This window comes from Pongo pygmaeus, chromosome 10 (assembly GCF_028885625.2).
Source record: "Pongo pygmaeus isolate AG05252 chromosome 10, NHGRI_mPonPyg2-v2.0_pri, whole genome shotgun sequence".
In the NCBI taxonomy this organism is placed as follows: Eukaryota; Metazoa; Chordata; class Mammalia; order Primates; family Hominidae; genus Pongo; species Pongo pygmaeus.
Window position 1 is genome coordinate 30,644,192 of NC_072383.2, and position 23,959 is coordinate 30,668,150.

At 39.7% G+C, this 23,959-nt stretch overlaps 1 protein-coding gene across 4 annotated transcripts in view; it reads right to left on the reverse strand.

Moving 5' to 3' along the window:
- TMTC1 (transmembrane O-mannosyltransferase targeting cadherins 1) overlaps window positions 1–23,959 on the reverse strand; it is a 281,634-nt gene that overhangs the window by 48,690 nt on the left and 208,985 nt on the right. For all 4 annotated transcript variants that reach the window (XM_063672555.1, XM_054442887.2, XM_054442886.2 and 1 more), the window contains 2 exons: window positions 19,621–19,734; window positions 4,430–4,573 (listed from right to left, as the gene is read on the reverse strand). In XM_063672555.1, coding sequence (XP_063528625.1) covers window positions 4,430–4,573; window positions 19,621–19,734 — 258 coding nt within the window. The remainder of the gene's footprint in view (window positions 1–4,429; window positions 4,574–19,620; window positions 19,735–23,959) is intronic.

Consider the following 23,959-nt stretch of genomic DNA (forward strand, 5'->3'; position numbering starts at 1 on the left):
ATGTTTTAATATTAATCACATGCTAAAATATTTGAATACATTAGGGTTAAATAAGTATTATTAAAAATAATTTCACTTTTTAAAATGTTTTAAAATATGGCTACCTAAAAAAATGTAAATTACAGGTATGGCTCTCATTTCTACTGGGCCACAAGGAGGCAGTAGAGTGTGGTAATTAGGGACAGAAGGGACAGGGCTCTCTGTCTTCTATTTCCTCACTAAGGGACTTTGGCATGTTACTTATTTTCTCCAAATCTTAGTTTCCTTATTAATCAAATAGGAATAATGATTGTTTCCTCTCAGGGATTATCAAATATAAACTGTTCACATCTAAAGAGATAACTTGGATTCTCAGAATGAGCATTAAGTTCCAGATTATAAAGAAGGATATAACTTTTTAACTCAATAACTCAAAAGTTAACTCAATGGAGAAATCAATATTGTGTACATCTTAAAGTGAATAAATAGTAAAACAGATTAAGTCAAATCAAATTTAAAGTGTTTTTATCCTCTTCTTGCTTTTGACCCATTGCTATGGCTCAGAAATGTATTAAGGTAAGCAGAAATAAAGCTCAGTTATCTAAGTGCTATTTTCTGGGTCACCTCTCTCTGTTACTTAACAACATAACCTCAGGGTGATGTAAATCAAATTTGCTGTTCCTTTAAGAGAGACGCAGGGTGGTCCTTTCTCCCAAAAGGCAATTGCATGCCATTAAACAGTTTAATGTTATGTAATGTTTGGATTGGAAAGCTATTTGGGCACGTGGGTAATGGAAAGTGAACAGGAAAAGGAGTTCAAGGGCAGGGATTCAATTCTGGCTCTGCCATAGCCTGAGCCAAGGTCACATAAAACCTCTGAACCTTGGTTTCCTCACCGGTAAAATGGGGATGAGGAAGGCAATATATCTCCTAACAGATCATTTTAAAGATTAAATAATGAATATTAAAAGAACCTTATCTGTAAACTGGAAAGCATTTCAGTGTTAGCTCTTATCATTATTTTAATCTACTGGATTCTATGACTGACCTATGCTGAGATACAGCCACTTGGCTCTATGGTGTAACAGGCAAGAGGAGGTAAACAAGGGTAACTTGTTTGGACCTCTGTTAACTTCTTAGGACCTTGTTTTCTCTTCTTTCCTATTCACTGTAAAGACTCATTGGAAGGGCATCATGAAAAAAAAAGCACTCAGGAAACAGTAAAGTCTTATACAAATGTAAAGCATTGTTGTTGATTTGGATCATCATCAAGAATTGATTTTTACTGAAAAAGAGAGGGGGAAAAAATCCTATGTTTGTTACCCAATAACTCCTCTTACTGTGAAAAGAAGCCATTGCCAAGTTCCAAAATGCATTTTTAACTCACATTTACTAACTTAAGATGTTAGCAGTGATAAGATGTGAATTGAAAAAGGAAAGTTAGAGCATCAGCTTTTGCTCAGGTCTTGGCAAAATGAAACTTATAAGAATATCTGCCATTATTTTCAATTAGAGCCAAATTCAGCACCATATTATGATCGTAACTGTAGAATAGCATTCCTAACAAGAAACGCCATTTTGTAGCCAAGCCTTTATTTTTGGTTTCTATGGATAAAATACTCATCTATATGATTTTTGGATGTAGCACTATATAATCCAGATACCCCAAAAGACATTTACAGGATTTTATATAACCAGTACACTATTTGAACTGTTAAGGAGGACATATACAGATGCAACAATGACTTATTAAAACACAAATCCTTAGAACTTCACATAAAGAAATACGTGCTCATAAAAGTAGCAGAGTGAAATAACAACATGATAATGATCTGTATCTAGCTATCTACAATAACTAGGTCTAATTTGTGTCACACTGTTTGATTTGCTATTTTTAAAAAGAGCCTCTCAGAACTAAAATATTTTTTCCACCACAGTTGTACACTTGTCTTCATTTTCAGTTGTTTTTCCTTTCTTGTTTTGTTTTTTTAATACACAATTAGTTTTAATATCGCTGTTAGTAGGGATTTGGGCATGGAAAAAGACTGTTGAATGTTCTTACTTTTAGCAAGACTAAAAGTAAGAAAAAGCAGAGCAGTATATTAAGGTGGGTCAAAGAAAATTACAAATTGTAGACTTAACGATAATTAAAACCTACATTGTGCTATAAATATACAAAGAAGCAGGCCAGACACAGTGTCTCATGCCTATAATCCCGGTACTTTGGGAGGCTGAGGCAGATGAATTGTTTTAGCCCAGGAGTTTGAGACCGGCCTGGGTAACATGGCAAAATCCCATCTCTACAAAAAATACAAAAAACTTAGCCAGCCATTGGGAGGGCATGCCTATAGTCCCACCTACTTGAGTCTGGGAGGCAGAGGTTGCAGCGAGCCGTAATAACACCACTAAACTCTAGCCTGGGTGAATGAGCAAGACTCTGTCTCAAATATATAGATGAAATAAAATATACGTATAAAGAAACACACCGAATGTGTTTTATTTTCTAGTCTATATTCTCCTCATTCTTTCAGAGGTTCCTCTTATCCCATATAGGACCAATTTATTAGTCATACAGAAAGGAATCCAATGGAAGACCTATGTTTCAGTATACTAGGATCCAAATGTTGCCAATTTATCAGCTCTAAAATTTATTCACGAAAAATTTTATATCAATTGATTTTATATTTCACTGCTTCACAATCTATAAAGGGTTTAGGATTCAGTTCCAATATCCTTTTTTTTTTTTTTTTTTGAGACACAGTCTCATTCTGTCACCCAGGCCAGAGTACAGTGGCATGATCTCAGCTCACTGCAACCTCTGCCTCTCAGGCCCAAGTGATTCCTGGGCCTCAGCCTCCCAAGCAGCCAGGACTACAGGCACAAGTCACAAGGCCCAGTAATTTTTTTTTTTTTTCTTTCTTTTTTTTTTAAATTATACTTAAGTTCTGGGATACATGTGCAGAACATGCAGGTTTGTTACATAGTTATACATGTGTCATGGTGGTTTGCTGCACCCATCAACCCGTCATCTACATTAGGTATTTCTCCTAATGCTATCCCTTCTCTTGCCCCCTACCCCCCAACAGGCCCCAGTGTGTGATATTCCCCTCCCTGTGTCCATGTGTTCTCATTGTTCAGCTCCCAATTATGGGTGAGAATGTGTGGTGTTTGGTTTTCTGTTCCTGTGTTAGTTTGCTGAGAATGATGGTTTCCAGCTTCCTCCATGTCCCTGCAAAAGACATGAACTCATCCTTTTTTTATGGCTGCATAGTATTCCATGGTGTATATGTGCCAAATTTTCTTTATCCAGTCTATCACTGATGGGCATTTGGGTTGGTTCCAAGTCTTTGCTATTGTGAATAGTGCTGCAATAAACATATGTGTGCATGTGTCTTTACAGTAGAATGATTTATAATCCTTTGGGTATATACCCAGTAATGGGATTGCTGGGTCAAATGGTATTTCTGGTTCTAGATCCTTGAGGAATCACCACACTGTCTTCCACAATGGTTGAACTAACTTACACTCCCACCAACAGCAACCAAGTGGATTGTCAGCATTCTGACAAGCACAGATAAACATATTATTACTCTCCAATTCTGGTCATTTTTACCTTTTAAATTTCCATTTCTGATGTTTGTTAACCTTTTTTTTTTAAGTTTAGAAGCTAAATTCCATAACTACCACCACTGTTACTACTATCATTGCCTGGACCATCACCAACATGCTTAGACTATATTAATAAACACACAAGATGCAAAAGCACCCTTTACCGTAGTCTTCAGTAACTTTAATCACACTATCAACCTTTATCAGGACAGTAAGTAAAAAGCAAACACTAGAGGTTATGTCTGAGAATTATTCCTAAGCACCAAAGTCATCACTACTAATTCCGACTACTAATTCCAGCAAGCCTCACTTTATTTCTCACCTACAACACAAACTGGATAGAAGTATGGTTAACCATTTGTCTATACCTTCAGAGAATGCTGCTTTTCCCAAAGTATATTATGGAATATTTGTCTTCGGAAATGCCTTCCTTCCACATACACACAAAGAAAAGACAAAAATGACTATCCCACAGTCCCTTCTTGAAGATTCACAAAGAATATTAGCATATTAAAGCTTCTTGCCATAAATAAACAATCTGCTTAGCTCGGCATGTTCTCAATTTATCTGACCACGTAACACTTTTCCATTCTTACTCCTTTAGAGACAATCTATGAAAATCTTCCACAACTACTATTACCAGAAAGACACTCTGGGAAATACAGCTTTTGACTGATAAGGAAAAGAAATTGAGATGCATGTTACACCCTCCCAAAGTCTGAAAACCCCAATTGTTCAGCTCCAGAGAGAGGCAAGTGCAGCACAATCAAATGAGTGTTGAGAAGGAAAGAGTTTCCTGGAATCACAAGGCCGCCTGATCGATGGTAAACGTCCCACTTACTTGAGGAGATTCCCCAGATTGAAAAGAGCCCGGTTATGCTGTGGATGGAGCTGGAGAGCCCTCTGATAGTACATCTTTGCCTCTGCTGTGTCTCTCGTCAGTGTTCCAAGGTTGTTCAGCGCACTTGCATGGCGTGGATACAACCTGAAAGTTAAAAATATTAAGCTGTGATGGTTCAAAAACTTCTAAGTTGGGCACAATTTGCTTGTTTTTTTCCCCGAAGTATGAACAGCCAAAATGAAACCCTGAATTATTCTTGTACTTGAATGGTTTGTGTCCAATCTTACTGGTCAATGACTTTTGCAGCTGAAAGTATATAATTAGGGCAGGGATGCACATATTTATAATTAAATAATTCTTAAATAGTACAAGAATAAATAGTATGTGGATCTACCAGGGTTAAAGACATTTAATAAGATTACTTTCCACTTCTTGTGACAGAAAATCCTCCTTGCCTCAGGTGCTAAGTTTCTAGCCGAGTTTGTGGCCTGGTGGGGCCTCTGACCAGCTGCCTGTGCAGGGTCCACTATTTACACCAGATGCTGAGCAATCCTTTGAGGAGGAATCTTCATAAACATCTTTAAAAACAAAAACAAAAACAAAAACAAAAAAACGGGGTTTTGCTCTTGTTGCCCAGGCTGGAGTGCAGCGGCACGATCTCGGCTCACTGCAACTCCCGCCTCCCAGGTTCAGGCGATTTTCCTGCCTCAGCCTCCCAAGTAGCTGGAATTACAGGTGTCCGCCACCATGCCCAGTTAATTTTTGTATTTTTAGTAGAGACTGGGTTTCGCCATGTTGGCCAGGCTGGTCTCAAACCCCTGACCTCAGGTGATCCACCTGCCTCAGCCTCCCAAAGTGCTGGGATTACAGGCGTGAGTCACCACACCTGGCCCATAAACATCTTTGGATTAGAGCATTGGTAAGACCGCAATGACTGAGAAAGGATGATATATAATGTCACCCCATAAAAATAAACTTAATCTCCAAAATGCCTCCTCTTCTCTTTTTTCCATTTTATCTCATTTCCCCCCTCCTACTGCAATTTGGTTCCACCTGTCCTACTACAGCCTCAGACAGAAAATACTAAGACCTTAGAACACTTAAATACAAAAAAACCAAAGGTATGATGAAGTCAAAAATAGCATTCCTAATGTTCAAAAGCAAATGTAAAAGAGGATGAGGTGGACATCAGTATATCAAATTTATACTGATTAAGGTAGGAAAGGAACCAATTTATTTCCTAAACTCAAAACTATAAAGAAGCCAAATCCACACAGCTTAATAATTTAATTGTTTTTGATATATTCAGAGTGGACATAGTTAGCAGTCTGGTAGGTTTGTTCCATCTCTGTCACTCAGAGTACTTTGAATAAGCCGGTGGAGCTGGCTTTTAATGTAGAAACGCCAAGATAACGCCCGAGTAATAAAAACAGGATCTGTACTTGTCAAGCCCCTTGACCATAAAATGCCATGCTTGCCCCCTGTTCCGTACCTTCTAAGAAGATCAGTTTAATTCTGGGACAGAAGAGGTTCCTATTAAAAGGACAGGGAGGACAAGCTGCACAGCTTTTTAATCTTTGCTCTACCCAGAGTCTCTTAAGTTTATTTGACCCTTCCCGACTCCCTTACAAAACGGCTATAAACATCCCTCAGAACTAATATTTCCAGGAAGGCACTCTGTAATGTTCCTCTTGACTGACAAGGGCTAGAATCAATTCAAATGAATATTACATCCTCCCAAAGCCTGAAAGCCCTAATTATTCACAGAAGCTTTGGAGGCTGTTAGGAGAGAGATCTTTAGAGGAAGTCTGGCAGAAAGCACACTGAGCCAGCACATGCGCTGTTGTTTGCTTCTCTCTGATCGCTTTTAATTAGCATAGACAACTTAAGGGTCTCTGATACTGGCCCCATTACCTCCAACTTCAGTTCCTGGGAGACAAGTGCTTGGTGCTCTCTCTGAGATGCCTTTAGAAGATATGAGGCTATGATGAGGGCAAAATATGTTTCTGTACCTGTCCCTTCACTCTATGCCCAGGAAAGTGTCCTGCGAAGCTTGTGTCTAAGAATTGCTTTGGAAGTGGTTGCACAGCACATCACAGCCAGGACTCGAATTCTTCTAAAGAAGCTTTGGTTTTCGTTTGCTTTGTATGTTCAGCAAAACACTGTAACCATCAAAAGATTTAAGGGTTGTCCCATACACATGATGAAGCCAATTTCCATACTCCGTATTTCCTTTACAACAAGCAGTAACAGAAAGCATATCTGGGACATGTGTCTTCCTTTTTCTTAGAGGAGATAATTTCTTAAGATGTTCTCTTTTTCTTATTTATTTAAAGCTCTGAGCCCTTGAAATGAACTTCTGAGGTGAAAACACTAAAGGAAAGGACAGGCTAAATTCAATAAGACCTTCCACCATGGGCTCACCCATGTAAGGTGCCTGTTTGCTCTGTATGCAGCGGGTCATCTCCGGCAAGTTTTAAGCCCAACTTCATGAATTTTATATTCACTCATGACCCCGCTGCCATTTAAATGAACAGCCATGTATTTCAAAGGTCACTGACTACAGAAATGGCTTTCTCTTTCTCTTTTGTTTCCTTCAAATCAGAAACAGAATTCAAGTCCACCCTGAACTCTTAAAAACAAAAGCGAATAGTAAGAAGAGAAGTAAAGAGAAACAGAAGCACTATAAGAGAAAAGGCCTTTACTATGCCTTGTGCTCTAAGAACCAACTTGGAGCTGCAGAAACGTGATGCTCAGGAGGAGGGACCAATTATAGTCAGGGAAGAGGCTCTATGTTAGCAAAGATCCCCAATTCCTCAAGGAAGAAGATTGCTGATATTTACAGGGACTCGCTGATTCTATAACCAAGCAAAGCTCTCCACCTGGAAAATGTGTAGCTATTGCTTATTCCCGGCAATACTAAGGGCCTGCTAGCAATATCCTTTCTCTCTCTGGGTATCTGAGGAGGCTCACCTAATCACAAGCAAACTTTGCATTATTTATGAAACCAAGCTGAATTTCATTAAAAGGATTCTTAACAACCAGGTCAGGAAAAATATCTAAAAAAAAGAAAAATGCAGATGTAAATATTTTCTTAAAACACACACTGTAGAGCAGACCTATGCAAGGACAAAATTTATTTTGTGTGTTTACTTTTTAAATAAATTTGCGTTTGAATTAGCTTGGGCCTAATTCAATCCTGCTCTCTCCAGGAAGGGAATTTTCTATTGGAAAGATGAATAATTTAAGAGATGTCTATGTTGCTACATCAATTGTCAGAATAAATTAAGTCCATTTTGACTTTGCTTTCTACAGGTATGTTTTACAAATGTCCTGATAGTGGTTATTCCCTTCCCCGTCCAGAAAACCTCAACAAAAGATTTGCTGAACTGGAGCAGTGGTGATTTTTCAGGCCTATTTTTTCAGGCCTGTTTGTAAGAGCACTCACTGGATTTTCTTTCTCACAGTATTCTTCAACATTTGAATTGTTTATGAAGATTCTTTAGCTATTTATTATTATTTTGATGAATTCAATTTTTAAAATTTATTATAGAGAAAATGAGTTATATTGTCCAATCTTTCTGGGGTATAAATAAGCTTATTATTTCCTCATTAAAAAAGAAATGTATGGGGCCGGGTAAGGTGGCTCATGCCTGTAATCCCAGCACTTTGGGAGGTCAAGGCTGGCAGATCGCTTGAACTCGGCAGTTTGAGACCAGCCTGGGCAACATGGAGAAACCCTGACTCTACAAAAAAATAAAAATAAAGATTAAAAAAAAAACAACAAAACACATACATATAGAGATGCGGTTCTATGAGCTGAAGAAAAATTTGTGTTCAAGTATTGCGTACTTTAGTTTCTGGATAAACAATATCCACTGAAGCATTTTAGGGGTTCTTAATTTTTAGCTAGTGACATTTCCTTAAGTAGAATTAATAGAGTAGGCAGTCAAGGACATTATTCCTCTCATCTTATCGCTGAAGAATGAATGTCAACATGTTAAGAGGAGAAAGTCCCTGGGAAGGAACACTTGTCTAAGCAAAAAATAGAAGGCGGGAACAAAAGAAAATGAGTTCCAGAGGACCTAGGATGTGTAAATGGTACTTTACATTTTTAAAGTGCTGTCTCAGACACTGTCTCATTTACCCTTCAAAATTGCTTAAGTAGAACTATTGTACTATTTATTTTACAGTTGAGGAAAGGGAAACTGGGAGAAATTAAGTAAATAATAGATTATAAAAAAAGACATCTCAGTCACTTGAGCCTAGGAGTTTGAGGCTGCAGGGCGCTATGATGGTATCATTGCACTCCAGCCCAGGAGACAGTGAAACCCCATCTTTTAAAGAAAAAAAAAAAAGACATCTCAGAAGCACTTGTGTTCTTAAATGTCAAGAAGGCAGCCGGCTCCTGTAAATCTGTTTTTAAACTTCATTCGTCATTCAACGTTCAGCAAATAAATTAGAGCTTCCATTTGGAATAATTCTTTTCATCTTGTTGTTTCTTTGGCTAAATCATTCAACTATGCTCTTATAGGAACTAGTTCTCAGTGGCAGAAGTGAAATAAACTCAATACCCAGAAAGTTTGGCTACTCAGAATCTTCACTGCAAAAATTTGTCTTCTGTCATACAAAATAATCATGGTGTCTCTGAAAAGCACAGTATTATGGAAAGCTATCTGGGATTAACAACACCCAGTAAGTGTGTAAGATTTACATACATACTTTCTGATTTACCCTTCTTCAGCTTTAACCTCAACTAAAGATCCATAGACATAAGCTGTATGTGAATAAAATCAAGTTTTGAATTTTATGTCAGTTATTTACTTTAAATTTTGTACAATCTGTTCCAGAGTTAAGAATGCTGTTTACTTTTCATTATCTGAATGCCGTATATGGCATTTCATTGTTCAAATAATATTGAATGATGTGCTCTAGTTTGCAATTTCCTTTCAGAGAATACACACCCTGATTTATTTTCAGAGTGCGTATATTTGTCCGATTTTCATACCACACATTAATTTATTTGAGGTTAGCCATGCTAAGGTCAGATGTTTATTTTCTATTTCCTGTTGAGAAAATGAGTCCAAAAGAAAAACATGACTGAGAAAAACATTCCACCATAAAACCAGAATTCCACTGGACTGAAAAATATACAAAATAAACTTCATTTCAGGAGTTGACAGCATTATTTCCAACCATATTAGTCTGTGGCATATTTTAAGTGCGTGATTCCTTCATGTTATGAAATTTAAGTCATCATGTTACTAAATTGCACTTGAGTAAAACTGATCATTTTATTAGTCTGCTTGTTAATTGCCATTAACACCGAGCAAATAAGTTTGACCACTTTCATCTTGCACCATACTCCTTCCGATCCATTACAGATAGCCTTGGGAAAAAGCCTCAACTGCAATTCAGGGAAATGTGACGCACTCTTCAAGAGGGGCCAGCTAAATTATCTGACCTTGCACAATGGATGACCTCCAATAGTGATGCAGAAGGGCTCCTCCCAGTCAATTTTCCAAGACTATGCAGAGTAAAGCCATGGCTCTTGAGTGCCCTTAGGAAATGAATCATTTTAAATGGCTGAACCTGATTCCTGAGAATTTACTGCTAGGGGTTGGGAAGTTTATGGAATTAAGTATTTCTCTATTCCTTTAAATAGAAATGGTGAACATAATTAACCTTTCTCAGAGGCTTGGGGTGAACTTTGGTTTTTGTGGCAGAATAGATAGGAAACTGCTTTGGTGGAGTGGAAAAATAATTGGATTTGGAGTCAGAAGCCATGAGAGGCATTCCAGCTATGTGAGTTTGAATTTATGTCTGTGCTTTAGTTGCTTTCTTTAAAAAAGTAAGCTTAATAACATATTGACCTTCTCTGTGAATAAATGGGCTTTTACATGAACAAATGAGATGGTGGGTATATAAAAATATCCATCACAACACCTGTGACACTACATACATTTAATATTTTGGGGTCAGCTGCAGGACCTCTGGGTGGTTTGACTGGCTCCCTCTGTAGACCTAATGAACCCATGCCAGGCTGAAGCAGCCAGTTCTCCTTCCTCACATGGATTTTTCCTCCTTTGAAAAATCACACTCTTCACTGTTGCTGATAGCTTTCAACTTGCTCCCATCAGTCAAAATTACATCCATTATTTCTTCATCACTAACCTAGTGAACACTCAAGTCATTCTGTGTCCATCTGTTTCTCCTATACTGAGAGTTCTCAGATGTGAAGGGCAAGTAACCCTCTCCATTTTAAGAATGTAGGAATGTTCTTTGTCCAGCACTCCCTCCAAAGCCTGTCAATCCTTCACCATCTGAAGCAAATGATCCCCAGAGGCACCAGAGCAATTTTCTCCAAGTTTTTCCAATATGCTCAAGACCAAATGGAATTCCAGACACGTGTAATTGAAAAAGCTATACCCAAGGTTATAAGGACATTCAAAATCCTGTGTGGTTTCTGCGTGACAGATCAATGTGCACCTGGGATCCTTGTTGCACTAACACTTCCTAGCATGAGTGCACTCTGGTTGATGGATTATCTCAGAGAAGAGACAATGGTGGGCAGGAAAAGGATGTTCGTATTCCTAATTAATAACTGCCAAGTAAGGAGATCATGAGGAGTGGGGAGGAGAGTGGGTACATTTTGAATACCCACTGCAGGAACTGGGTATTACTCCTGATATACAATGGGCAGGAGCTAGGGGTGTGAAACATCTTGCAATGCATAGGACAGTTCTGCACAAAGAAAAGTTGTTCTGCAAAATATCAAGAGCTCTGCCATTGAGAAACACTGTTTGTCCTTATGGAGTCGCCCTCTGACTCTAAGAGCCCTGTGATCGAGATTTTATGCATTATGTTCATCCAGACTTTGTTTTCACAAACACGTATTAAGCACGTACAATGTGCCAGGCCGTTTGCTAAGGGTACACAGCATTAAAGAGAAAGCTGTCCTTACCCTCAAGAGTGCCCCGTGGTAGAAGAGAAACAGGAAAACCAATGGACTCTAATGCACTGTAAGGAGAGCAGACAGAGCAGTAAAGCTGAGCTGGAGCTGACAGGAGCATACAGGAGGAGGGCAAATGAGAGGCACCTGAGACATTCACCAAGGTTTTTCCAGGAGAGGTGAAGCTTTACTGGGAGGGGCAGCAATAAAGGGGACTGGGAGTGCGAGGGAGGGGTAAGAGCAGGAAGAGGAAGGAAAGAGTTCCAAGGAGGGAAAGCAAAACCAAACAGAACTTGAGAAACTGAAAGGATTTTATTCTGGCTGAAGCAGAGAATGGAAAGGAGGAAAATAAAGGACAAGCAGCAGGTTTTGGGGAGAAGATGACCAGTCGAGTTTGAGGTGCAGAGGGCAATTCGTGAAAATGTCCAGCTGGGTAGATGGCTCTGATCATCAGGGGAAAGATAATGGTAGAGTCATAGATTTGAGGGTCAACCAGCATATACACAGATGCTAGCAAGCCTTTGGGACTGAAGGAATCCCTTAAAAAAGCAAAGATTGAGAAGAGAACAAGATATAGGGAAGGAGGAGAGGGTCCTGAGAACTCTTCCATTAAGGGTTGGTGGAGGCAGGACAATCTAAAGAAAGAGCAGAAAAAGCAAGAGAGCATGGTGTCACAGATGCTAAAAAAGAATTACTTTAAGGAGGAGGGAGTGGTCAGCAAAGTCAAATGCTGCTGAGAGTTAGGTAATTTGATGCCCAAGCATGGTCCATTGGATTTATCTGCATGGAGGTAGCTGGTGACCTTGGGGAGAGCAGTTTCACAGGTGGGGAGGGAGCTGATGCCAGAATGTAGTTGAGTAATGAGAGAAAATAAGGAAGACATTGCAACTTTCTGGGAAATTTTGACACTTGAAAGGTAGGAAGGAGATAAGGAAGCACACAGATGAATGGCAGGAGGAGGAAAACAAGAAATACAGACAGGCTCGGTTTGTTTGTTTGTTTGTTTGATGGTAGGAGCAACTAGAGAATATTTAAATATTAATGGGAAAGTGCCAGGTGAAGGGGAGGAAGCAAAGGATTTAAACAGAGGATTATAAATAAGCTCTGAGAAATTGGAAATTATGGAACCTTGAGCAGAAAAGAAGAGATCAGCCTTAGGCGTGAAAAACGAGCAGGGTAGTAAAAGAGGAAAATCTGAATTAATCAGGGTTCTCTAGAGAAACAGAAGCAACAGGATGTGTATATTTACATTTAGGGAGACACTTATCCTAAGGAACTGGCTCCCATGATTGTGGGGGCTGGCAAGTCCAAAATCTGCAGGGTAGGCGGCAGGCTACAAAGTTACACAAAGTTATACTGAATTTGTATTTATATAACTGGGCAGGCTGGGGACCCAGGGAAGAGCTGCAGTTAGAATCCTGTGGGCAGGATTTCCTCTCCTTCCAGGGAAGTCTGTCTTTTTCTGTTAAGTCCTTCAGTGGGATGGATGAGGCCCACCCACATTCTGGAGGATAATCTGCTTTACTCTAAGTCTACTGATTTAAATGTTAATCTCATCCAAGAAGTACCTTTGTAGGAACATCTAGAATAATGTTTTACCAAATTATCTGGGTATCATGGCCCATCCAAGCTGACATGAAATTATCCATCACAAGTCTACCCCTTGCCAATCTAGCACCTAGGAAGAGGAAAAGATAGAAGTAATTTAGGATCTTCTGCTATTGATGGCATTTAGGTTTTACATTATACCTCAGTTACCGTTTAAAACATTCTAGGTAATTCACATACTTTAAAAACACAGTATAAGGCCGGGTGGAGTGGCTCATGCCTGTAACCCCAGCACTTTGGGAGGTAGAGATGGGTGGATCACATGAGGTCAGGAGTTCAAGGCCAGCCTGGCCAACATGGTGAAACCCCGCCTCTACTAAAAATTCAACAATTAGCCAGGCGTGGTGGCAGGTACCTGTAATCCCAGTTACCTGGGAGGCTGAGGCAGGAGAATCGCTTGTACCCAGGAGGAAGAGGCTGCAGTGAGCCGAGATCGCACCACTGCACTCCAGCCTAGGCAACAGGAGTGAGATTCCGTGTCAAAAAACAAACACAAAAAAACCACAGTATAAAGAAGTTTGTACGTAGCATTGTTCCATTCAACAAGTATTTACTCAGTGCCATGTTCCTGGCACTCTCCTTCATGCTAGGGATAAGGACAAAGATTTCTGCTTTCATGCGGTTTACTGGGTAGAGGAGGGACACAGACAATTAACAAAATGATAGGTGAGTAGAGTGGAGGGTGATAAATGGAGAAAAATGAAGGAAAGAGGGGGAACAGGGGATGCTGGCGGTGCTTGCGGTCTTCAGTGGGGTGGTCTGGGGAGGCCTCATGGAGAAGCTGATGACACATATGAGGAGTGCTGAAGGGTGTGAGGGAGGCAGCCATTGAGGTAAGGGAGAAAGGGTTCTGGGAGGAGAGAACAGAACGCAGAACCCCTGAAACAGGAAGGTGATGTGGCTGGCATGCATGTGCCTGCAGCCCAGTGTGTCTGGAGCCAAGTAAGCAAGAAGAGTAGCAGGAGGTGAGTCAGGGGAAGCAAGGGGGCAGGAGGTGCAGGGCGAGCATGGAGGCTGCTGCAGGGCCTCCCACTTTCCCTGTGAGTGAGGTGTGGTGGCTGGAGCCTTCTGAGCTCCAGATTGCTGTGAGTGGGGCTCCAGCGGGGCTGGTCTTGAACTCCTGACCTCATGTAATCCACCCATCTTGACCTCTCAAAGTGCTGGGCCACCCCACTGAAGATCCCTGGGGCTGCTATATTGAGAACAGACTGAAGGGAAGCAGGGCAAAGGTGAAAACCACGACACCAGTTAGGAGCATATTGCTGCAGTCTAGGTGAGAGGTCAAGGGGACAGTGGAGGTGGAAGGAGGTGGTCAGATTCTGTGTGTGTTAGTCATATTTACTGAGGGTGTCATTGCCCTCATTGCTTAAGGATATTGCTTTAAGTCTTTTATATGAATTATCTTGTAATCCTCCAACCCTATGAGGTAGGTAGCATCCCTATTCTCATTTTTAACAGTAAATCTCAACCCTATTTTGCTAAACCTGCCATATTTACTTATACAAGAAATCACAGCCGGTGTAAAGTTCCCCTGCAAGGCTGAAGTGCATATTCTCCTGGCTGCTAGGAGTGTTGGCTGCTGGCAGCTCAGAGTCCAGCTCCTCTCTGGGCATTGCTGTCAGCCTCAGGGAGTTGCCTCCCCAAGGCTAGACTCCCGTCCCGGATGCAGCGATTGGTTGAAAGAGAAGTTTAAAGGTAAATCTCTTGCCTCCATTCATGACACTTCTAAGGGGACATCCCAGTTCCAGAGCTCTCCATGGGATCAGCTGAGGCCTCTGTTGGAACTGCGTTCTACTCAACATCTCCTCTCTTCTGCTGCCCTGGTGTTCCTGAGGGTGCTCCTTAATAAACTTCCTACTTGCAAATCTTTGCCTTGGATTCTGTTTTCTGGGGAACCATACATAAGAGAGTTTTTAAAATGAAAAAGTGGTCTAAGATAGCCAGAGAAAGTGAAACTTTTCTGAAAATAAATTACTGAGATTTCATTTTGAAATTGAGTTCATAAGTATGGCCACAATGTGACTTAAATTCTGTTTTTTTTCTAAATGAAATAATGTTTAATTTCCTGAGCTTATGAATAAAACTGCCAGATTTAATTAACACAGCATATATATAGTGAGAATGTAATTTCATCAACAAGAAGCAACAAAAATAATTTCGTGCCTACTTGTGATATTAGAAAGCATATTTGAGCTTTTATACATGAAAATACCACATCAGCTGAAGAACACATCTCCACTTGCTAAACCTGGCTAACAAATGGTATTGAAATTTTAATTCCTTCCAGAAATACACATGGCAGCTGATATCCAAGTCCACCTGTAGTCATGAGAGAGTTATCTTAAATGTTCACTTAAAATAGGCTGTGTGAAGGACTTTTTAAAATACTCATTGACTCCTGACTTTTAAAACATGTTCAAACTTCACCCCAAGCTATGCCTTAGGGTCTGCCTTATTTTTCTGTTTGAACGTTGACAGAAAATAGTTTTATAAATAGCATTATTAAGAGGAATTATAATAAAGTAGTCTTACTCATATACTCAAGACATCAGCAAACATTGGTTAATTAGACATGGTTCGATTTCTTTAGACCCTAATGATATGGTGTCTCTTCAGTACTCAATCCTTTATTACTTTCTTTTTCCACATACATGTATTGCAGTCTAATGCAATGTCCTTACAAAGTTCCTGTGAGCCATACGGGAGGGAATACAAAGAATTATATCAATAGGCACTATTATCATAACAAGTCTCTATGGTATGCATTAAACATTCTAATCAGAAAGATTTTAGTTCTACCCCTTCCCATGTGTTAGGCAATTAAATGGTGAGTGGAGATTTCTTTTGTATAGGAGCATTAAAAGCACAATACAAAATTTAGTTACACTGGGAGAAAAGAGCCTGCTCTTGCAAAGTGATAAAATTTAAGTGTGAAAAGGAATTATTTCTATGGAAAATAAGTAAATGCTCTGAAAATGCTCAAAAAGGAAAGAAGTTCAAAAAATCACTGTTGAATTAGATGTGAGTGAAATAACTGTAAAAGACTGGAGGAGAAAAATCAGAAAAATCTCAGTCTACTCAAATTACATTGTAAATATCTTTAAATTTTTATTCCAGTTTTAAATATCAAAACTGAGACTCATAGCAATGATTTATGGAGGTGGCTTTTGCAGATTCTAATCAGAAGATTCTTACTCAAAGAGAAGGATTTGATTTGACATCAGAAGATTGGTGAATGGATGCACATGTGAAATTTCAGGGTAAAATAAAATACTCAAGAGTTTGCTTAATTTGTTTTATGATTCTCCATTTTTAACTGACTTTTTAAGGTATTTGACAAAGTACACACATGGCCAAGTACACATCAATATCTTGACTTTATTCAGGGAGAATCACTATTTCTCTTTTGGGGCTTATTAGCTGAGGCATTTCTTGGGAGTTTTTGTGTAGGAAGGGCTGACTTGTTGGGTGGTCTCTGGACTTTCTACTCCCATCACACAAGGTAGAATGTTAGAAACCTTCTCCAGGGTAACTGAACGGTCAGAGAGCTCTGGAGGCCTATGGCAGATCTGCCAGTGGTTTTCTGAATCTCCAACATAGATAATCCCAAGCTTTATATTACTGCAGGAGTTATAAATGTGAGAGCTGCCCCTCACAGCAAAGCAAAGCTAACACTTGATGTTTGTTGAGGATTTAAGAAAAGGGTTTTGACATTTTTCTTTGATGATTTGAATCTTAAACTGAATACGTGACCTTAGATGCAATATTTTCCAGGGGAGATTTCCCTTATACTACAGAAATATTATAAATGAGGTAAAGAGGAAGGAGAAGTCAGTGACTTCTGCATTATTCAAAAAATAAAAAAATTTAAAAGAAGCAGAATATTCATGTCATACATAATTACTAACTTATTATAGTGCCATTTTTAGCATTGTAAGTCAGCCAAAAAGAGACTGGTATAGGTACAGCCCTTATGATTAATTTCACCACTGCCTTTGAGATCTATTCAGTCATTACGACAGTAATGGATAATTGCTGGAATTGATTTCAGATAATAGCGCCTTTAACCTTGCATTTCCCTAATCACTCTCTTTCTTGCTGTGTGCAAATATGAAAAACATCAGATACTCTAAAGTTGAAGTAGAGGTGGAGCAGCTGGGAGGGAGAGGAATCCCTGTCTCAGCAACTTCCACAAAGAAATAGCAACATCAAAATAAAGGCAATCTTCCAGTCACCAAAGATAAATAATCAACAAAATGATGAATAGCTCTGGTATTTTCCTTTTCCCTCTAACACAAAGAGTGACAATCTATTTCTTCAAAAACAACAACAACAACAACAACAAAAATACCCACATCCGTTGAAAATTCACCACAGAGGTATCCACACAAAAAAGATATTTTTAACCAGAAGTATTTTGAATCTAGTCTGAAAGCATAAACTGTTTCACTAATTACTATATGTAATATATTTATAGCTTTAATTGTTTTTCCCCATGTCTCAAGGGACATATTTCTTCCAGAAGCACAGTTGCTGAAGCAAACATTTATTTGTATTGTTTCACAGCAAAGAAACGGAAGTACCCAACCGGCTACTATAATTCTGTAAAATCAACTGCCAGAGAATTTTGTTTAATTTATACCTTTGCTCCAAGTTATGCCTGAGGGTCTGCCTTACTTTTCCTTTTGAACTTGACAGAAAATAGTCTGTTATAATAAAACCAATTAAAAAGATACTGATACTTTTCCTACCAACCATGTAAGTTTCAGGCAAACTTACTGCCCTTTTCCTCCCTTCAAGAATGGCATCTAAAATTGATAAACATTAATTAATTATTAAAGCCAAAATATACTTTGTATGTACCCTTGAAGGAATATGCCTTTTAAAAAATGACATTTCCTCATTGCAAAAGGAATAGATGTTCATTGTGGAATACCTGGAACACACAAAAAATTATAAAGGAAAAAATCAATCTATAATCTCACCCACCAGAGATAAGCATTATGAACATTTTGGAAACTGTCTTCCAATGAAAGAATAGAATTCTTGTTTAAATCTTAAAAATGATCTTCTATTCTGTAATATAAAACTTCTTCAACAAAAAGCTTTGATACGATTATTCCTCTGGAACTTATATTTCTTGTAATATTTGGGAAAATATTTAATAGCAAACTTGATATCTATGGTTTAAAACTTCTGCCATATTAGGCCGGGTGTGGTGGCTCACGCCTGTAATCTCAGCACTTCATGATGGTGCATGCCTGTAATCCCAGCTACTTGGGAGGCTGAGGCAGGAGAATCACTTGAACCTTAGAGGTGGAGGTTTCAGTGAGCCAAGATCGTGCCACTGCACTCCAGCCTGGGTGACAGAGCAAGATTCCGACTCAAACAAACAAACAAACAAACAAAAAAACAAACAGACCCCCCCCCCACACACACACACAAACAAAACGAACTTCTGCCATATTTGCCATATTAAATATTAAGTAACAGATCCTAAAGTCTAAAAGATTTTGATTGATAAGCAATATGCTTGTGTAAATATAACAATGACACTGTCAAAATAAGCCTTGAGACAATCCTAGTAGACACTTTAGTGAAATGCATGATTTGGTTGGTAGATGTACTTTAAGCATATCCCAAAGTGAAACCGTTTCAGAAAATTCAACCAAACGTAGGCAACCAATCTGTGAAGGCATGAAAACCTCTTCAAAGGCTTCTGTGAGCATCATAATATTTAATAAAAGAGAGGATTAACCTTGCTTTATTTTGTCTATAATTGGAGATTGCCAGGCTATATTTAGTTATTATGTCTCCATGTGTTGAATGTTAAGTACATGTATTATCTGGGATGTTTCACAGAAAACCATCTTGAAAGTCAGAGCTGCAATTCGAAAGAGTACCTGAAGTGGAAGTACTCAACCAGCAACTATAACTAGCTGGTTGGGCACTTCCGACTGGCTAGTTAGGTACTTCTGCTTCTGATACTAGCAGATTGCTGCTAGTAAGGCAGAACTTAAATTTTTAGTTTCTCTTGAAGCCATATCTAAGGATATGTATAGTATTCTCTCTTCCATTGGAAGACTGTAAGGAGAATGTTATTAAACACACACACACACACACACACACACACACAATTAACGTATCCCCAACATGGTAATCAATTGTCTTATCATATTTTTTCTATTTAATACAACTTTCAGGGCATTTAATTTCTATACTCAAATGTCTTCATGGAAATACTTTCAGGCATGGGATGTCTAGGGCTTTCTATATGCATACCATTAAAATTCATTGCAATAAATATCATGAGAACTTACCAGTATGTTTTTGACAACCAACTCTTGTTTGCACGTATATATTGAACTGTCAGTTCATTGTGTAATGTATAGCAATGAAAAGTTTTACAGGAAAACACCAAGACTTACATGCAAGGTAGAGTTATTGCATTAATAGCAGACTTGAACACTGAGCCAAAAGACTCAGAGTCCAAGAGCTACCCCACCTCCAAGGATCAGTTTACTATCAAGAGAAACAAACAAACTCCCCCTCCATATACTGGGAGGGCCAAGTGAAATAAACAACAGTCTTTAAAGCACCAAGGCCAACACCCTCCCTGTGTGGCGCTTACTTGAGGGCTGTTCTGTAGTGGTAGATCGCTTCCTTGTTCCGACCTTGGTCCTTCAGGAAATTGGCATAGTTGTAGTGAACCTTGGCATTGTGGGGCATAGTTTGAACTCCAGACCTAAAATGAATAAATTTTTAAAAAGAATTATTTAACAAAGAATATTATCGTCAGATTCCTTCATGTTTTACTCAGTTTCATGAACCTGTATTTGAAATGTCCATTGTATTCTAAAACAAGGCATTGTAGCCTACAACAAGGCTTCCAAAATGTATAAATTATATAATTTACTAAACGTTGCTTTCTACAGAAAACAATGGAGGCAGTATAGTGCTATGTATAGCTGAACAAGCATGCTACCTGTGTATGAACAAAATGCCCTTAGCATATAAACACAGGACCTTTGTTGTGCCAGAGACACAGCTGGAGTCTGGGAAAGGCTCTGTAGCTCTTCCTGAGGCTTTTTTTTGGGAGCATAGGAGGGTCCAATGGTATACCTGAGAGCACATTGTACAACATGAGACACACACAACCTTGCAATTAACAAGCCAATCTGGCTTTCCTAATTTATGGTGCAGGGGGCAGATGCACCCACACTGGGGCTGCTGCACAGATAGGCCCTGCCGAGGCTGATTACAAATGCTTTTCCTTCTAGGGAGAATTGCAGCATTGGGCCAGCCGTTTCTTCCTTTTGCATCTGTCTCTGCAGCAGCCTTCTTTTTCATGGAGACTTGATGAAATACCCTAAGTGATCTCTGAGTGCACAATAAAGAACCAGAGGAAAAAAAAGATTTAATGGTTTTCATAAAATGAGAATAGCTCATAACCACAACCTGCTCTACAAAACATGAGATGTAACACGCAGTGTCCTCTATTCTCTGTCTTCTTTCTCTTTATTCTTTCTCGCCATTCTTGTTTCCTTCAATGTGGAAACCCATGCAACTGGTTAGTGTGAAAGACTCTCTCTCGCTCCCCTCCCATCTACAAGGTCATCGCTTCCTCCTTGGTATTGCACAGTTCTCAGGGGTGCTGTGTTGAAAGGAAAACACATTCCAGATCTAGGAGTATAAATGGGGACTCAGAAAGGCCCTTAGTTACTCAACAATGGAAGGCGATAAAGTCAGGCTTATTTGAGATAATTATGACATGCCAGGCCCTCACATAATCTGTATGAAAGAAAGTGGTGGAAAAAAGGCAAAAGTTAATGCAGGCCCAAGCAGAATCATTAAAAAGGATCAATTCCAGAAGTGAGATCATTTGATGAAACCAGTTTGCAAGCATTTCTCTAAGCTGAAGTAATGGTACAGTTGTTTATCATTTACGTAGTGTCCCTTCAGTATCACACACTGTGCCAGGTGCTGGGGATACAATATGGTTAGAGTCCCAGCCCTCAGGGAGTTTATGAGGGTGAAGAAGTAGGAGGAAGGGATTACAAAATGACATGTAACAATAGGTGAGCAGGGTATCAAGGAAGCACAGCATGCTTATCCCAAATGGGATCAGAGGAGGCTTCCAGAAGGCAGTGAAGGTGAAGTTGAGACTTTAAGGATAAGAAGAAACGAAATTAGCCTCTGGAGGAAGAGGCAGCAGGATGTCCTATGCAGAGGACCCCAAGAAAACAGAGCATGGGGCTTTTGAGGGACTGGAAGAAATTCAGAGTGGCTGGATCATGCTAAGTCTTAGAGTGGAGAGAGTCTAATAGGCCCTGTGAGTCACACTGGGGGGTTATCTGAAGAGCAGCAGAGAATCAGTGCAGAGTCTCCAACAGAGAAGTGAGGGACAGGGTAGCAAAAGAGAAGGACTGAGCAGTCTTCTGGCTGCAGTGTATGGAGACCTCCTGGGGGACTGCTGAGGAACCTCAGAGAAGAGAGGAGAGGGAAAGGGAGGAAGGGAAAGGGAGGGGATGGGAGTGGAGCAGAGAGAAGATGAGAGAAAAAGAATAGTCAGAATTTCAGCAGGGGCCATAGGGAGGAACAGAAGGATTCAGGAGACATCCAGGAAGCAGAGGTGGCAGGTGGCAGGACAAGGTGATTGTTGATTCTTTGGAGAATAGCCCTGCATGTTCATGTTGATTCAGTTTTTTCCTTCCTCCATTCATTCATTCGCTTATAGATTTCCTTCTTCTTTTATTTTTTAATTGAGATTGTCTACCAAAATAAATCATTACAAAAAGGATCACTATAGACTGGCCTCCCTACCAATAAGTTCTGTTGGAAATTAACCTTTCCCTATACTAAGCCTGGGCCAGTTTTTTTTTTTTTTCAAATGCAGGTATAATTATTCTACAGATAAGAAAATGAGGCTTTTCTCAGAGACATTTAAAAACCTTGTATAAATGGTCACTGTACTGGTCTGCTCAGGCTGCCATAACAAAACACAAAACCCATAGACTGGGTGGCTTAAACAACACACATTTATTTCTCACAATTCTGGAGGCTAGAAGTTCAAGATCAAAGTTATGGCTGATTTGGTTTCTGATGAGGGTTCTCTTCCTGCCTCGCAGATGGTCACATTCTAGCTATGACCCATATGGCATTCCTCGGTGTGTGCACACAGACAGAGAAAGCTCTGGTGCCTCTTCCTTGTTTTATATGGGCACCACCCCTACTGGATTAGGGCCTCACCCTTGTGACCAAATTTAACCCTCATCACTTCCTCACAGGCCCGATATCCAGATACAGTGAAACTGGAGGTTACAGCTTCAACATACGAATTTGAAGGGATGCAAACATTCAGTCCATATCAATCACCAAAGCCCAAGCTCTTAATCATGAGGGAGGGCCAGCAGCAAGAATAAGGCTGTCCAAATGCCACTGAGTGGCTGTGCCTACAGGGTTTACTTTCTGCCTGATGCTTGCTTACCCTGGGGCCCATCTGCCTGGGGTGATACCAACAATTTGAAGAAGATATGAGGAGGGGTGGGAGCAGGAAGGGATTGTTTTATCCTTTGTAGCTGCTTCAGAAACAATGTCCACAAGATCACACAGCTAGCAAGTGGTAGGGATGGGACTTGGACCCGAGGAGTTTGGTTCTAGAGTTTCTGTTCCCTCACCTGAAGGAAGGTGGCAGGGGGAATGATAAAATATAAACAGATGGATTTGAAGGCTATTTGGAAAAAAATTCCTGCAACTTATTTGGATTAAATGAGACAGGCAGACAACTGATGAGAGAGAGGAAGGACTTCAGGATGAGAACCTAGTTTCTGGGCAGTTGTACTTTAATGCACTAACTCTCTCAGATTACATATTTACATTTAATTTTTAATTTAAAGGTCAGATTAAGAGAAGAATTCCATACAATGTGTTAAAGCCATTGGGGAAGTATGTTAGGGCATACTTCCTCATTTTATATGGGCGCCACCCCTACCTCAACTTTTGTTGAGCTTTTATTGAAATAACAGCCCCTGAGGACCAAGCAAAGACTGCCCCACTAAAATCCACTGGCTGGGAGCTTGAGGACCTCTCCAGAGGAGGGATCTGATGGGCATCTGTGAAGCCAGAGAACAGCCAAAAGAAACAGACCATCTGAAAGCAGCAGACCCCACACTTACAGTTGCTTCAGAGATTTAAAACGCACCACAGTGAACATGGGAGTGCAGATATCTCTTTGAGATACTGATTTCATTTCCTTTGGGTAAATACCCGAGGAAGGATTGCTGGATCACATGGTAATTCTATTTTTAATTTCTTGAGGACCCTCCATATTGTTTTGCATAATGGCTGGACCAATTTACATTCCCACCAACAATGTACAAACGTTCCCTTTTCTCCACATCCACCCTAACACTTGTTATCTCTTGTGTTTATGATAATAGCCATCGTAACAGTTGTGGGGTAATATGTCATCGTGGTTTTGATCTCCATTTCCCTGATGATTAGTGATGCTGAGCACCTTTTCATACATCTGTTGACCATTTGCTTGTCTTCTTTTCAAAGACATCATTCAGGTCCTTTGCTCATTTTTAATCAGATTAGTTGTGGGGTTTGTTTTGCAATTTAGTTGTATGGGTTGCTTACATATTTTGGATATTAACCCCTTATTGGATATACAGTTTGCAAATATTTCATCCCAATCCACAGGCTGTCTTTTCACTTTTTTGCTTGTTTCCTTTGCTGTGTGGAAGTTTTTTAGTTTGATGCAGTCCCATTTGTGTATTTGTGTTTTGCTGCCTGCGCTCTTAGTGTTGTATCAAAAAAATCATAGCCAAGGCCAATGTCAAGGGGCTTTCCCCTTATTCACAATAGCCAAGATACGGAAACAACCTGAGTGTCTATGGACAGATGAATGGATAAATAATTTGTGGTATATACATACAATGAAATATTATTCAGCCTTAAAAAAGAGA